At 41.5% G+C, this 16,294-nt stretch overlaps 1 protein-coding gene across 1 annotated transcript in view; it reads right to left on the reverse strand.

The window, feature by feature from the left end:
- The window catches only part of LOC139661530 (disks large homolog 1-like), a 139,666-nt gene extending 123,859 nt beyond the window's left edge, over positions 1 to 15,807 (reverse strand). Inside the window, exons 1-2 of the mRNA XM_071539985.1 lie at positions 14,949 to 15,807; positions 13,338 to 13,469 (exon numbers count right to left, since the gene is read on the reverse strand). Coding sequence (XP_071396086.1) covers positions 13,338 to 13,469; positions 14,949 to 14,967 — 151 coding nt within the window. The 5' untranslated portion in view covers positions 14,968 to 15,807. The remainder of the gene's footprint in view (positions 1 to 13,337; positions 13,470 to 14,948) is intronic.
- Between the last annotated feature and the right edge of the window lie 487 nt (positions 15,808 to 16,294).

Here is a 16,294-nt window from a genome sequence, read left to right on the forward strand (position 1 = left end):
AATACAAAAATGTGTCAGTCTGTCTGTTGTGTCAGGAACATGAATGGTGATATCAGCTCCATGTTATTCTGCTGTCAGGAACATGAATGGTGATATCAGCTCCATGTTATTCTGCTGTCAGGAACATGAATGGTGATATCAGCTCCATGTTATTCTGCTGTCAGGAACATGAATGGTGACATCAGCTCCATGTTATTCTGCTGTAGTAATCACTAATGAGACTCTTGACCATCACGGTTTCACAAGCTCTCCATCCAAATTATATATTGTCACTTTGTAATGACATTTTTAAATTGTTGTTTACATTCTAGCAGCCATAGATAGATAGATAGATAGAGAGATAGATAGATACTACACTACAACTCCTATATACTATACTACACTACAACTACTATAAACTATACAACTACTACACTACACTACAACTACTATAAACTATACAACTACTATACCAGACTACACTACAACTACTATAAACTATACAACTACTATAAACTATACAACTACTATACTACACTACAATAACTATAAACTATACAACTACTACACACTATACAACTACTACACTACACTACAACTACTATAAACTATACAACTACTATACCAGACTACACTACAACTACTATAAACTATACAACTACTATAAACTATACAACTACTATACCAGACTACACTACAACTACTATAAACTATACAACTACTATAAACTATACAACTACTATACCAGACTACACTACAACTACTATAAACTATACAACTACTATAAACTATACATAAATATACAACTACTATACCAGACTACACTACAACTACTATAAACTATACAACTACTATATACTATACAACTACTATACTACACTACAACTACTATAAACTACAACTACTATATACTATACAACTACTATACTACACTACAACTACTATAAACTATACAACTACTATACTACACTACACTACAACTAGTATGCTAGATAAAAATAAATAGAACAAAAAGTAGAATTGTTAACTGTAAGGCAAGATATTGCTAGTAATGTGCAAATTAAATGTAAATTAAATGTAAAAAGTGCATTGTGCATTGCCACTCAGAGGAGGAGTCTCCTCTCATTGTAGATGGCTATCGTTAGAAAGATTTGAGTCTCAGGAATAAACAGAATCCTGAACCCACCAAGACCCTTGTTCCTCAGAGTGTGGAGCTGTGATAGCATTATCCAATTTACAGTCTAACAGAAGAGCTTCTGTTGTACGGTCTAATAACAGACCGCACCTACTGACACTGTCAGCACTGTTCCCGGTGACAGTTGATAACGCACAGCCTTCCTGACTAAATTAAAACCCATTAGCTCGTCACACTGCACCGCTGTTTCCACCGGACAGGACTTCTCAGTGGAGAGACAGTGGAGAACTTGTGTGTGTGTGACTTCCAGAGGTGGAAAGTAACTAAGTACATTTACTCAAGTGTGAAGTACAATTTTGAGGTTCTGTTACTTTCCGTCCTGTGAGACTTTCTCCTTTCTCCTCTACATTTATCTGCCGGCTGGAGTTACTAGTTACTTTGCAGAATAGGTTTTACATCAAAACATACGATAAGCTCATAAAACATGTTGCATTGTTAGAGTTTAAGCTCCCCAACAGTATATGGAGCAGTTAGACCGACAACATTAAAATACTTCTGACAGGTTCATGCTTCAATAATTTAACTCTCTGACAGAATGACGACTTTTACTTTTCATATTTTACTACATTTTACTGCTGATACTTCTATACTTTTACTGAAGTAAACTTTTGAATGCAGAACTTTAATTTTTTTCTTTATTTCCTTTATACATACACAAGTAACACAAAACACAACACTGAAAACATACAACTGCAGAGAGGAGGTTACAGTTTACTAGTAATGCAGTTTACAGCACCATTTGCTTATTAAAACTTTTATACAATAATTTACATTATTGTCAATAAAATTATACAGTGCCGATGTCTTTATTTCTAAACCAAATCCATTTTTCCCATTTTCTGTTAAACTCATCTTCTTTCACTCTTAGAGAATAAGTCATTTTTTCCATCACAAATATTTAGATCTTTTAATAAAGTATTAATGAAGTATTTCTCCATTAAGGTGCTGCTGCTTTACTGAAGTGAAGGATTTGAGGACTTGAACTGTCAGTTGAAGCCAACAGTACCGGACTTGTCTAAAGCCGGGTGGCCCAGTGTGATGTACAGCAAGTCTGACTCTGCAACACAAAGTGAGTCTTTCATGTTCAGTCCAAACAGGAATTAAGTTACAGAGGAACTTGAAAGGCATACGGGCAAGATGGCACAGGCTAAATCTGGGAGGGAGGGGGGGGGGGGGGGGGTCTGCCGTTTCCTGTCCGGCAGGCTGGGTGTCGTCAGGAATATCTCAATCCTGAAGCCGGTTCTACAGCTGCACACTGAACCTGAACCTTTTCCCATGGAGCAAGTTTACATTTAACAGACTACAGTGAAACTACTCAAGCTCCAGTGAGGCTCCATGGGGTTTAAAGGTATAATATGCAGTGTTGGGAATACCGCGTTACAGAGTACTACGCGTTACTGTAATCCCATTACTTTTGGCGGTAACTAGTAATGTAACTAATTAGTTTTCAAATTAAAAACACATTACTGAAATTTAAATGGGCTAGTTACTCGTGAATTTATGTGAAAATAGCGGATAACTTGAGAGGATTATCCGGTTTATGATCATCCGACCTTACGGTGAATCAAAAGACGACCGGTCCGGTAACTTCGCCACACAACGGCCGACAGTTGATAATATGTAACATTTCCGCATTAAAATATCTAAAAACGACTAGACCTATGTTATATATTTTTTTGAGTTGTGTACTTACATTATCCCAAATGTTTCCAACAATGTTCAAACCCAGAGAAATCCGTCATTTTATTCAAGGTAACGGTGCGTTTCATTTGGTCGCCTGTCATGGCGTCATATCCCCTTTACCCCCTAACTTCCTGTCATGGCATCATATCCCCTTTACCCCCTAACTTCCTGTCATGGCATCATATCCCCTTTACCCCCTAACTTCCTGTCATGGCGTCATATCCCCTTTACCCCCTAACTTCCTGTCATGATGTCATATCCCCTTTACCCCCTAACTTCCTGTCATGACATCATATCCCCTTTACCCCCTAACTTCCAGGGAAACACGGGAAACACCAGATGATCCGTCAGAGAGTGAGGAAGGAAGTCGTCCAGCTAGCTAGCTAGCCGCTCTAGCCACTCTGTTGTTTTTTTCATTCTATTGTTTTTATCGCTCACTGTGACGGATCACGATTATTCATTCCCGTTTGCTGCGTTCTGTCGCCGAAGCTGTCCCCGTAAAAAAACTCCCATGATCCCACGCTACTTCATGACATCATCAAACTACGTCTTTTGTTATTGTTTTGACTGAGAGACCCCTAGAGGCAGAAATTACATACTGTGTGTTTAACAGTGAAGGTTTAGTGACTTCTACGTGTTAGACTGAGTCTTCTGAGGCAGATGACAACAACAAAGCTTTATCTTGTACATAAAGACTTCCCTGGTGCATATTTTGGATGTTTACAGATGTTTATGCACTGTTTAAATATGTTATAATGTATTTACTATACAGTCTGGGCTAAATCAGAGACGCAACGCTGAAATGACATTTAGCACTCACTGGGTTCTTTATTGAATAAAATCAGATTATGTGATAAGAGTCAATTATTCTCTTTGCATTTGAAACAAGCCTCTGCTGCTCCAAAATGACTCGGATGTTACAGAGTTGGCAGAAATGACTTGATGTTTTGGGACTATTAATTCTTTCCATTTTTCTTTTTGTGCGATGGAATAATTACAATTTTCTGTTGTCTTCTTGGCTGTAATGCTCCCACACTGGACTTTTCACCCGCTTGCTCGGCTTTCTTCTTCCTCTGTATAAGCGGTGAAAGTTAAATTGCGCCCTTTGTGGTGGTAAATCATTTCAGCAAGAAATGAGAACTAGCACACAGCCTACATTGTCGATCAGTTAATATATGCTTGATCGATCAAATTCTTAATGGCGCTTAATTGATTGTCGATTAATCATTAACATCCTCACTCCTGACCCGCAGAGTCCAGACTCTGGAATTAACAGAAACACGTCTGAATATACGGGGCCGAAAATGTCATAATAATTTAATAAATTTGAAAAGGATTTGATAGACGCCATCTGCTTCTCTGAGAGGAATCAAACCAAACCATTCTGGAACCAACAATGTGAAGCTTTTCAACGCCTTAAAATCAATTCCAATATCAGAAAACTGGTATGATCCTGATACATTGATTTTTAATAGCTAACCTCACATTACAGCCTTTATTCTCAATGTTTCCTTCTCTCTCTCTCTCTTTAGAAAAACAAACAATATTGGCAAAACAAGTAAAAAAAGAAATGATCTTGTATCTCTGTGTGTGTGTGTGTGTGTGTGTGTGTGTGTGTGTGTGTGTGTGTGTGTGTGTGTGTGTGTGTGTATGTGTGTGTGTCTCCACTGACTATCAGTATTTCTGTGTTTAGGCAACTTGAGGAAAAAATCAATCAGTGAAATAAAAATTCACCATTAAAAACAAAGCTTTTCGAGGAATATACTGTACATTCAGACATATTCTTTACATTTTTCATCTCTCTCTCCTCCTCTTAGGTCTGTCCACACACACACACACACACACACACACACACACACACACACACCCTGCTGTCCAGTGCAGAGTGAACCTCAGTAAATCAGCGGCGGCGGGCGGATTAGGGACTCGGGGTAATCGTCATGTCAACAGAGGGATTACACCGTTACACTGAGCCTGGCCTTCTGCATACATATCTTGGAGGGGGGGGCAGTGTGTGTGTGTGTGTGTGTGTGTGTGTGTGTGTGCGCATGGCAGCAATCTATTTTTCATTAGCGACACTCGGATGCTGGACAGGCAGAGTGTGTGTGTGCAGCGTCCGACAGAAACACTGAGGGCTGGGAAACACTACGAGTGTGTGTAGGGATGAGTGTGTGTGTGTGTGTGTGTGTGTGTGTGTGGCTTTCAGAGTGTGTGCTTACATGCATGAAAGAGAGTGTATGTGTATGTGTGTGTGCAAGAGGAATGTACAGGCAAGTGTGTGCGTGTGTGTGAGTAGAAATATCCATGCATGCCTGAGGAAGAGCTTTGAAAGTGTGTGTATCTATACATGTATACACACATGCTTGAGAAACACCTTTAGAAATGTGTGTGTGTGTGTGCAAGAAGTGTGTGTGTGTGTGTGTATTGGAGTGTGAATGTGTATGCTTAAGAAACAACTTTCAAAGTGTGTGTATGTGCAAGTTTGAAAAACGTCTTAAATGTGTGTGCAAGAAGAGTGTGTGCTCCTGCATATGTGTGTGTGAGACTCTCACCCTTTCTCCACTGGAAAAACGTACTATACTATCGCTATCTGGGGGTTGTTGTAAGGCATTCTGGGAAATGTAGTAAATCACTAACTGCAGTGGGTTCACCAAAACAGTAATTTTTACTATTTTTCCACATTTTAGAATAACAGTAAAGACTCAAAACTATGAAATAACACAAATGGAATTATGCAGCGACCAAAAAAGTGTTAAACAAATCAAAACTATCTTATATTTTAGATTCTTTGCTTTGATGGAAAGGCAAAGGCTTTGGAAAGAAATTCATACAGAGGATCAACTTCACTGTTTATATTTGACTAAGAAACTCATTTCAAGCCTTTAAGCAGAAGCCTGAAGATCAGAATGAAACACAGAACATTCAGTCAGGTTCAGACTGTGGACTGGGTCAGGCAGCAATCTGATACAGTGCCAGTCAGTCAGTCAGTCAGTCAGTTAGTTAACCAGTCAGTCAGCCCCTGCTCCCTGCTCCCTGCTCCTGCCCCTGCCCCTGCCCCTGCCCCTGCCCCTGCCCCTGCCCCTGCCCCCTGCTCCTGCTCCTGCTCCTGCTCCCTGCTCCCTGCTCCTCAACCCATCCTCCAGAACACCAAGCCTCCACCTGGGCTTCACTGCTCCATATCTAACAACACTGATGATTACAACCTCCAAGATACAGTCAAACTCCCAGTAGGAGCGGGTGTTAAATATTGTCTGGATCTCTAACAACAGACAGGAATGTGTGTGTGTGTGTGTCTGTGGAAATAAAGGCCGGTCTGCAATAAAAGCTGAGTATAAAAGTTTGGCAGAAGAAGCCAGAAAGGAGTTGAAATACTTTTTATAGCCTAAAATATCATTACAAATACGAAACAACGCAACAGTAAACATGTCGTCCCCCAACAGATGATGAAGTCCCCATCTGGGCCAATCAGGAACAAAGGTGTCACCTTGTTTTGGGCCAATCGGTGTCATTCTGAATGCAGCAGTGAGATGCACCATTGCCCCGGAGTTTTGTCAAAAATCTGATCAGGTGTAGGGCTGAACAATTAATCAAAATTTTATCGAAATCGCAATATGGCCTGCTGTAATTTTCAAATCACAGGAGGCGCAATATTTGTTAAAGGTGAAATGTGTCAAAATAGCATTTTAAAGTAAATATTGTGGTGCTGCAGAGATGTCCTGGCCTACACATCATATTCTACAGACTTAAGAAAACATCTTTGTTTGGTACAGATCCCCGCAAAAATCACACCATAATCATTTTAATACGTTTTTCAATGAAAATGAGAATAATGATGTAAAAATTATCATTCCCTCTAATATCGCAAATCATATTGCAATTGCAATATCAGTCAAAATAATCGCAATTAGACATTTTTTCTAAATCGTTCAGCCCCAATCAGGTGTCTGTTTTGATCTTGTGCTTAGAGGGGTTTTGATCTTAGACGCCCCTCTTCAAGCTGATGAGTGTAAATTTTAAAATGTGAGAACTGAGTGGTGAGATTCATCATTCCCCTGAGTTTCGGCAAAATCCGACGAATAACCAAACGTTGTAGCGCCCCCCTCTGGCCAATCAGTGCAATTTTAAAAACGCCAGAACAGAACCATGAGACGCATCGTTCCCCGCAGTTTTCAAATCACGCATCCCGTGATTTTGTGTGTGACGGACAGATGGGACGAATCAGGGTCAGACGCTGCATCTAGTGGAACACGCTAACGCTAACGCTAACACGCGGCGCGAAAGCCTAGAAATTCATTACCAAACAAAACTGTACTGCTTGGATCACTAAACACCCGGCAAAACAAATAACAGTGTTTCTAATAAAGACCTGCTTCTCTTTTTGCTGAGCCACATAAAGGCCTTATAGGTTTTACAGCATTACCATTTCATAAGCAAAGAGCTTAAGAAAACCCTTTAACTTTTACACTATTGTTCATATTGGAAGAATAGGTGTCGTTTTTTTTTTTTTAATTGTGAATATCTCATTTTTATCTCACTTCCAAACCTTCAAATTGATGCAAAATAGTCAAATAAAATACCAAAAAGGCAAACACAGAGACCAAACGACACGCAGAAAGAGATTAATCAATATCTACAGTGAAGTGGCTTCACCCTCACATCACTCTCTCTAACAGTCAGGCTGTTAAACTGACCGTTCAATCAGCTTATCTGTGATTTATCAGTTTGATTGATCAGGCTGTTAAACTGACAGGAGTGACTGTGGTGAGCTGACCTGGTGGTTAAACAGGCTGTCCGTCAGCTGGACACACACACACACACACACACACACCAACACCCTGCTAAAGTGTCCTTGAGCAAGACACTGAATCCCTACCAGCTCCAGACCCTGACCTCTGACCTCTGACCTCTGAGCTGCCTGTGGAGGAGGAGCCAGAGAAAAGAGGATTTCCCAACAGGAAGCAATAAACTATCACAGTATTATTATTATTAACTCCACTAACAGAGCTGAGGGGATGTTTCCCTCCCTGTCTGTCTGTCTCTCTCTCTCCCTGTCTCTCTCTGTCTGTCTCTCTGTCTGTCTCTCTCTCTCTCTCTCGTTTTCTCTCCATCTGTCTCTCTCTCTGTCTGTCTCTCCGTCTGTCTCTCTCTATCTGTCCGTCTGTCTTTCTCTCCGTCTGTCTCTCTCTGTCCGTCTCTGTCTCATTCTCTCTCTCTCTGTCTGTCTCTCTCTCCGTATCTCTCTCTCTGTCTGTCTCTCTCTCCGTGTCTCTCTCTGTCTGTCTCTCTCTCCGTATCTCTCTCTGTCTGTCTGTCTCTCTCTCCATCTGTCTCTCCGTATGTCTGTCTCTCTCTTTCTCTCTGTCTCTCTCTCTCTCTGTCTTTCTCTGTCTCGTTCTCTCTCTGTCTGTCTCTCTCTCTCTCTCTGTCTCTCTCTCTCTCTGTCTGTCTTTCTCTGTCTCGTTCTCTCTCTGTCTGTCTCTCTCTCTCTCTCTCTCTCTCTGTCTGTCTTTCTCTGTCTCGTTCTCTCTCTGTCTGTCTCTCTCTCCGTCTGTGTCTCTCTCTCTCTTTCTGTCTTTCTCTGTCTCGTTCTCTCTCTGTCTGTCTCTCTCTCCGTCTGTGTCTCTCTCTCTCTTTCTGTCTTTCTCTGTCTCGTTCTCTCTCTCTGTCTGTCTCTCCCTAAAAGTTACCTAAAGATTTGTCTGAAACCTGGTGGACAGATCTCTCTCTCTCTCTATGTCTCTTTCTCCGTCTCTCTCTCTCTCTCTCTCTCTATGTCTCTCTCTCTCTCGGTCCAAGGATCAGCTGATCATATTTTGGTGCTGATCTGGATCTGGGATTTCCACCGTTAGACTATTTGAATTTCCAGCCGTAACTATTAAGCTGCGTTCATGCGTAGGTGGGAAAGTCCGACGTCCGGGACTTCCCCCCCGCTGCTGAACAGCGGTGCTTTCAGGTGAGATTTTGTCGGGAAAATCAAAGCAGGAAGACAAACGATAAACAAACAAACTGTTATGGAGGCTAAGGAGGAGGTCTGTGCTCTGCTGAGGTGCTTCTAGTTATTATTCTGGGTACATCCTTTACATGTCTGTCCACTGACCACAGGCATAGGTGATATATTACAGGGTCAAGTACTCTTTAATATAATGCACAAGGCTCTGAGCAAGTCCATCATCCATACAGCAACAACACACTGCTGGACAGAATCCAGCTCCAGACAAAAAAAAGGGAGCAGACAGTTTTCCCAGCTTCACATTTCAGAATCCTCTGACCAAAAGAATTCAGCAGAAATAAAAACAAAAAAAAACAAAAGACTTCAACGGAAATAGAAGCCGTTTTGCTATAAAGAACACTTCTCAGCTCATCCTGTAAGAGTACAACAGAACAACCGATGAACACTGCAAAAAATGACGACTTGTCCAGTGATTTTATCTCACCTCCAGACCTATCAAGCTTACTTCATGATATTTTCAACTCAACTCAAATTTATTTATATAGCACCTTTCATACAAGCATGTAGCCCAAAGTGCTTCACATAGCAAAATTACAACAATACAACAATTAAATGTTAAAAAATCAATAAATAAGAGTCAATAAAATAAAATAAAAATACAATAAAATAAACACCAGGGATAAAAAATAAAGTAAAAAACAATAATTAGAACTTAAAACTAAAACTAAGGCTATAACATTACTCCAAATTAAAATTAAAAGCCAGATTAAAAAGACAGGTGTTTAATTTCCTTTTAAAGAAACTACCGAGAGAGCTTGACATTCTAATATCCAGAGGCAGTGAGTTCCACAGTTTTTTAGTCAAATTATCAGATAATCTTAGCAGATAATCTGCTGGTTTCAGTCAATTTCACTTGATTCATGCCAATATGACTTCTTCTTTCAAGAAATCATCATAAAACAATGAAGAAAATATGGAAACAAGAAACTTTCTCCAAGACAATTTCACTTTTACCAGGAAAATGTCCTGAAACAAGTTACATTCTCCTGGAAAAAAGTCATATTTGTTGAAACCGATAAAATTATCTGCCAGTGCAGTGAGATGATTTCACTAAAAAGTTCCTAAAATAAACTTGAGAAGTCTGGAGACAAGATAAAATAACTTAGCAAGTTTGTCAGTTTTTGCAGTGAATTTTCATTTTACATTTCTCCCAGATCACATCACTGACAAATCCACCTGGAGGACATGTGAGGCGTTCAGCTGCGTTACAGAGAGACGTCCATCCAACCATCGTCTCTCCTCTGATCTCTCCTCTGATCTCTCCTACTCTCTAGTCTTTTCATAACAGATCCACAGCCAAGAATCTGAAAACTGCTCTCGATCTTTGTCACAACAGCAACACCACACCCAACCTGCTGCAACACAAGCTGCTTTCTTCTCCTCTCTTTGGGAGTTCAGTAGATTCTTTCAGTAGATTCTTCTAATTCAACGTGGGGTCCGGGGACCACCAGGGGTCGTTGAGGGAGTTCCAAGGGGCCCCCAGCAAACTGATGAATTGTTAAACTTCACCATTAATTCAATTTACAAATTAACACAATTAGAAAATGTAGGAGAATTACTTTTTTGATCATAGTTCCACTGTTATCTCTCTACCTGCAATACAGATAGTCATGGGATTCTGCACAAAATCATATCTAATAGTAAAAATATTCTCAGATTTGGGGTTGAGAGACAAAGTCTTATCATATGGGAGGTCCGGGGCCCAAATGTGGACTAAATTAGGGGTCCTTGATATGAAAAAGGTTGAGAACCACTGGTCTAGGCTATATCCAGTCTATAGTCCGTTACTCTGTTAGTTGTCTGTTTGTCTCTGCACCAAAACAACTGACCCTGACCCTAAACAACTGAGATAAATTCCTGCACATTTTGTGTATTTGGGAAATAAAGTGACTCTGGTTCTGCTGTGATCTGCTGACAAGCCAAAGGGTTCAAAGTGTAAAAAGTTCATAAAAAGTGAGTTGAATAGACACAAAATCTATCGGAGTGAGTTTCAATGTTCAACCTTCACCCACTGATTTACTCTCATCCTCCAACTTGTAAATTTAAAACGGAATACCAACCGAAATATATCTCTCTCTCTCTCTCTCTCTCTCTCTCTCTCTCTCTCTCTCTCCCTCTCTCTCGGTGGAGAAACCCCCGTCGGGTCGCACTGGGGCACCGAGCGGCTTTACAACCCGACGCTCCGCTGTGACGGCGGGACGGCCCGGAGCGGAGAGACAAACACGAGGACGCCCCCCCCCCCCACCCCCGCTACAGGTCTACTGACAGGGGGACAGACTGCCAGACTGGGGCCGGCTGCACAAAACACCTTAAGTTTTCTCCTTCAGTACGACACTTAAGGCTTAATTTCTCCTTAGCTGAGGGACTTACTTAAGGGTGTTGCACAGAATCCCTTAAAAGGTTTCCTTAGTTAAGGAAAAGCGTTACGGCATTTACTGCATTGAAAGAGATTTTACAGCGGTAAAATTCTACAGTTTCCATGGAGACCGTTTGTTTGCTTACACTTAAGGTTGTGATACCTGTTATCGTCTCACAGAGTTGGCCTATAGACAGTAAAAAAAAATGGCAGAGAAGGCAAGAAAAGAAGACAAGAACACCAAATTGGTCAGAGGAGGACAAGATTATACTTCTGGAGGAATACAATAAAAGAAAGCACATACTAAAAAGTAAATTTGATCCAAAAGTGCAACGAAAATGAATTGAAGAAGTCTGGTGAAGAGGTCCATCCAAGAGGTCCAAAAAAACTTCTCCATTTATCGCCATAAACTCGGCCATGTTGCGGTTAAGATAGAGTCAGAGGTACCTCAAGTTTTTTTCCTTACTTTGGTTGCTAAGGTCTTTTATGCAGCGGTTTAACTAACTTTAAGGGACTCCTTAAGTATAAGACCAAGATAAGGAGAAAACCTTAAATACTTACGTGAACATTTTAAGGAAACCTTAAGGAGAAGACTTAAGGGTGTTTTGTGCAGCCGATTTTATTTCACTGAAACCTTGACTCGAACTTTAAGGAAAATCTTAACTTAAGGTGTTTTGTGTAACCGGCCCCAGGAGCTTTGCTTCCCTCAGACGGTCAGTGGAGGCTGTTCCATGTGAACGCACCTCGCAGGGCGCCTACAACTTTCTGCAAGTTACATTTAAGACTTTTAAAGACCTTTTCAATGCTGATTTGAATACATTTCAGACCTAAAATGAGCTGCACAACCAGGGAGATTTCACTTGAGAAACTCTATGAATCAGCCGACCATAATAACATATTAAGGCTGGCCAACAACATCGTCTCTGACGCCAAACACGTCCTGAACACTGAAGACAAATTGTTACCATCGAATCGGAGATACAGGGTTCCACGATTTAACAGGGTTACACTGAAGCTCTCTTTTGTACACCGGTCAATCCTAAAATTAAATATGGAGCTTAATCCCAGATCAAATGTTCATTGAAGGGCCTTGAATATTGTCTTTTGTGATTGTAATGACATGCTGAATGTATGTATCTTTGTGTCCTGTCTTAATTTTTGTCTTTTCTGTGATGCTGCAAATGGAGCTGCTGTGATGCAAGAAAACTTTCAGACTCGATCTGACAATAAAGTATTATCATCATCATTATTTCTCTCTCACACTGAGACAATGATACTCAGCATCTTCTTTTAAATCACTGTAGAAAACTACTTTCATAGTCTTGCTTTTATTTCATTTTTTGTGTTTAGATTGATCACCATCATCTTTCTCTTTTGCTCTTATTTTATTCTGCTGTGATCTGCTGACAAGTCGAAGGGTTCAAAGTGCAAAAAGTTTTACAAAAAGTGAGTCGAATAGACACAAAATCTATCAGGGTGAGTTTCAATGTTCGACCTTCACCCACTGATTTACTCTCATCCTCCAACTTCTAAATTTAAAACCAAATACCGACCGAAATCTTTCAAGAAATCGAATAACAGCAAAAACGCATCTGCTTCTGTTTAGAGTGAACAGTCTGTTCACCGCTCCCTGCTTTCACATTTCAGTCCAATTTCACTCTATTTTTCAGTCAATAAATAGAGTATTTTAATTTTTTTTAGGAGCAACTGACTGTATAGACAACACCAAACAGCAGAGCGGGCGTCCTGGTGGATCAGCGGTCTGAGGCTCGGACCATGTACACACAACGTCCCGGGTTTGAATCTGGCCTGGGATCTTTGTCGCATGTCATCCCTCTCTCTCTCTTTCTCTCTCTCTCCCAATCTTTCCTGTCTCTCTCTACTTTGAACTGTCAAATAAAGGCGAAAATGCCAAAACAGAATCTTTAAATTAAGAAAGAAAAAAAACAAAAACAGCAGAGGTTGTGTGGCTCGATGGGCAGAGCGAGGGTCAGGGGCTTTATTCCCCCCCCTCTAATATTCACCCATACTGATATAAACAGGACTGCAGTGCGCTCTGGGTAAAACAAAGCGCCCACTACATGACAGTCACAGACAGTGAGAGGCGGTCCTACCTATGAGAGCCTGGAAGAGGTTGCTCTGGAAGATGTCGATGACCCTCTGGATGGAGAGCCGGAGCTGCCGGTCCTCTGTGTGGTTCAGCTTCATCCGGTACTCCTCCAGCAGCAGCAGGGCGCGCTGGGCGTCTGGCAGGGGGACACGGGGGGACAGGACAGGTTCACAGATCAGGACCGATCCACTACAGCCTGAGACTCGGGACAGCTCTGATTCTGGAGACTAGTCGCTGAAAGTTTGACTCTTTGTTTTTCAGTCAACAGGCTGCTCTACAAACCAGTAATCCCTTAAAACACCCTTACATTTACTTTAATTCACCCCTTAATTCATGCAAAATCCCCTTCAAATTAATTAAGGGAGTTATTAATGGAGGAGACCTCGTCAAAACCTCCTTAAACACCCCTTAACGTTTTTGGTGTAAGGCTCGGACCACGTAGGGCTGAAAGATATTGACAAAAAAAGTAATTGCGATTATTTGACAGAATATTGCATTTCCGAGTTGAAGTTTTTCTTGTCATACATTTTTTTAGAACTTTAAAATTGTTTCAAGAAAAGTGATTTTGTGAAAAATTTTAATTTACTGAGTTTGAGTCTGATGAAGGTTTTGATTCTAAAACTCCTTGTTCACAAATCCAGTTTGGACCAAACTCTCTCTGAAGAAATTATCTGCAGACTCTGAGATTTGGAAATTGCAGAAGTTCATACTGGCGTTTGGCGTTTAGATTTTTTTTTTTTTTTTTCTATTAATTGTTGAGCTCTAGTTAGTGTTGATTCACTTAGGACTGACTGATCAGAGTGTTGCTGTGCAGCTCTGGTTCTGCAGACTAGACACTAGAGAGGCTGAACAGTTGCTTTTCTGCAGCAATAATGAATTTTATATATTCATTCACTATTATATTCCTCAATGGTATAATAGTTGGCTGCATTGTAATTTAAGCCTAACTGGCTTTAATGCTTCTCTTATTAAAAAGAACTTCAGTAATACTGTGATAAAAATTATAAGGATACCATACAAATATCACAGCAAAACTGTAACAGAATATTACAGTGATGCCATGGGACATAAAATATAATATGAAGTTTGACAAGGTCACTTTAAACTCACTACTGAGTACCACAGGCATACTACAAGTCCCTCTATAAATATCACAGTTTTTTTGTGTCAAAATTATTGTAAAAGTATAGTGATTTTTCAATATTCTAGGAATATTATTCAATACCAAAGGGATATTATAATGTTTTTTCAACATTTTAGGACCATTAAAGTGATATTGTGGTGACTGTTGAATATCTGGTGAATATGATATTAACATTAGAGTTATTTTTAGTTGGGTTTGTCTCCAGACAAGCTGCCCCATAAACAACTTGGTTAGCAACAGCGGCTAACCGGCTAGCCTACTTTAACTCACTTTACCTGACCGGCACAGCACGGCTCAGTAAGGCCGAAATAAGCCGTGCGGACTGCTTTTATACCGAGTTACATCTGTGCTAGTGGCGTGTCTGTATCTATGTCAGTGTAATATTTCCATACAGGAGGTTGTAGTTTGAGTTTGTCCATTGGCAGCAGTTAGCACTGCTAGCTTGCTAGTTAATAGGTGAAAGCGGCTTACCTTTCTTTCTTACTGGCATGGTCGGGACTGGCTCGGCTCGGCTCGGTACGGAGCTAGCTCACTAGCCACATACACCTCCAGACAGGGTGGTTTTTAATGTTTGTACAGCCAGTAAAACCCACTTTCTCCCTCTGTCGCTGGTGTCCAAGTCAGGCTGGAGAAAATCCCTCCACGACGAAACACCAAGTTCCCCTCCTGCCAAAAACACTCCAACAAACTAACTACCAGGGGGAAACACACAGAGGCGTCCAGCGAACACAATCCGACAGACTGTCCCAGAAAAAACGGCAGAAGTCCCGGTAAAAACTAAAACATCCAAAGCGAGCAGCAGCTCCGGTGAACGTTACCGGGTCGCCGTGCTGGAGTTCCCCGCTAGAGAGGCTCCGTGCCCCGGGCACCGCGCAGGCTGACAGCGGCGAGGAGCGGAGCCGCCACACCGCGACACACGGCAGCAAACAGCGGATATTTATCACCAACTAGGAGCCGATCTGTGCTAAAAATCCATGCAAACACACACTTCCCGTGCAGAATCCGTGCAGGACGAGAGCCAGGCGGGTGCATGCACGGGCTGATACTGCTGCAGCCGGACTGGAGGAAATTATTACGGGTCTTCTTGACGGCTTTTCCAAAAAATAAAAAACTACCTTAACTTAAAGCGCAAAATCCAGCCTGGTGGCACACCTAAACTCACGCCGTGCCAAGCCGCGACTTATCCCGCACTGGTCCGCACACTTCTCGCCTCCGGGACTCTGTGTGTTATTCACGATCCAGCCAACGTTATGCATTCGTGTCAAACTTCTCTCTGTGTAATCCCTCCTCTCTTTTCTTCTTCTTCCTCTTTTTCTTCTTCTTCTTCTTCTTCTTCCCCAGGTCTAGAAATTCCAAACTTTCCTCCAAAATGGCGTCTCACAGAGCTGGAAATATAAACCATGTGATTTCCAAAAGCCTACCCCTCCAACCTACCGCCCAATCATGCAGCTCACCTCAAAGACCAAGGAGGAAGAGGAGGCCAGGGTGAAAACTTGGACTGAGAGGAGGGGAAGGTAAAAGTTGAAGGAGGAGGAGGAGGAGGAGAGGGGAGGTGGGGGGAAAAAGTGGAGGAAGAGGAGGGGAGGAGGGAGTTGGCAGGTGAACGCGGAGGAAGAGGAGGGTGAAACTGGGAGGAGGAGAGGTGGTGGAAGAAGAGGAGGTGAAACTTGGAGGAAAGGAAAGGGTTGGAGGAAGACAAGGGGGTAAAAACTGGATGAAGGGAAAGGTTGGAGGAAGAGGAGGTGAAACTTGGAGGAAGATGAGGGTGAATCTTGCGGGAAGAGGAGGTAAAAGTCGGGGGAAGAAAAGGATTGGAG

The sequence above is a fragment of the Centroberyx affinis genome, unplaced genomic scaffold, assembly GCF_046629955.1.
Source record: "Centroberyx affinis isolate AG114_WGS23_722 - 3 ecotype Tasmania unplaced genomic scaffold, CSIRO-AGI_Caff_v1 ptg003542l_1, whole genome shotgun sequence".
Classification (NCBI taxonomy): Eukaryota; Metazoa; Chordata; class Actinopteri; order Beryciformes; family Berycidae; genus Centroberyx; species Centroberyx affinis.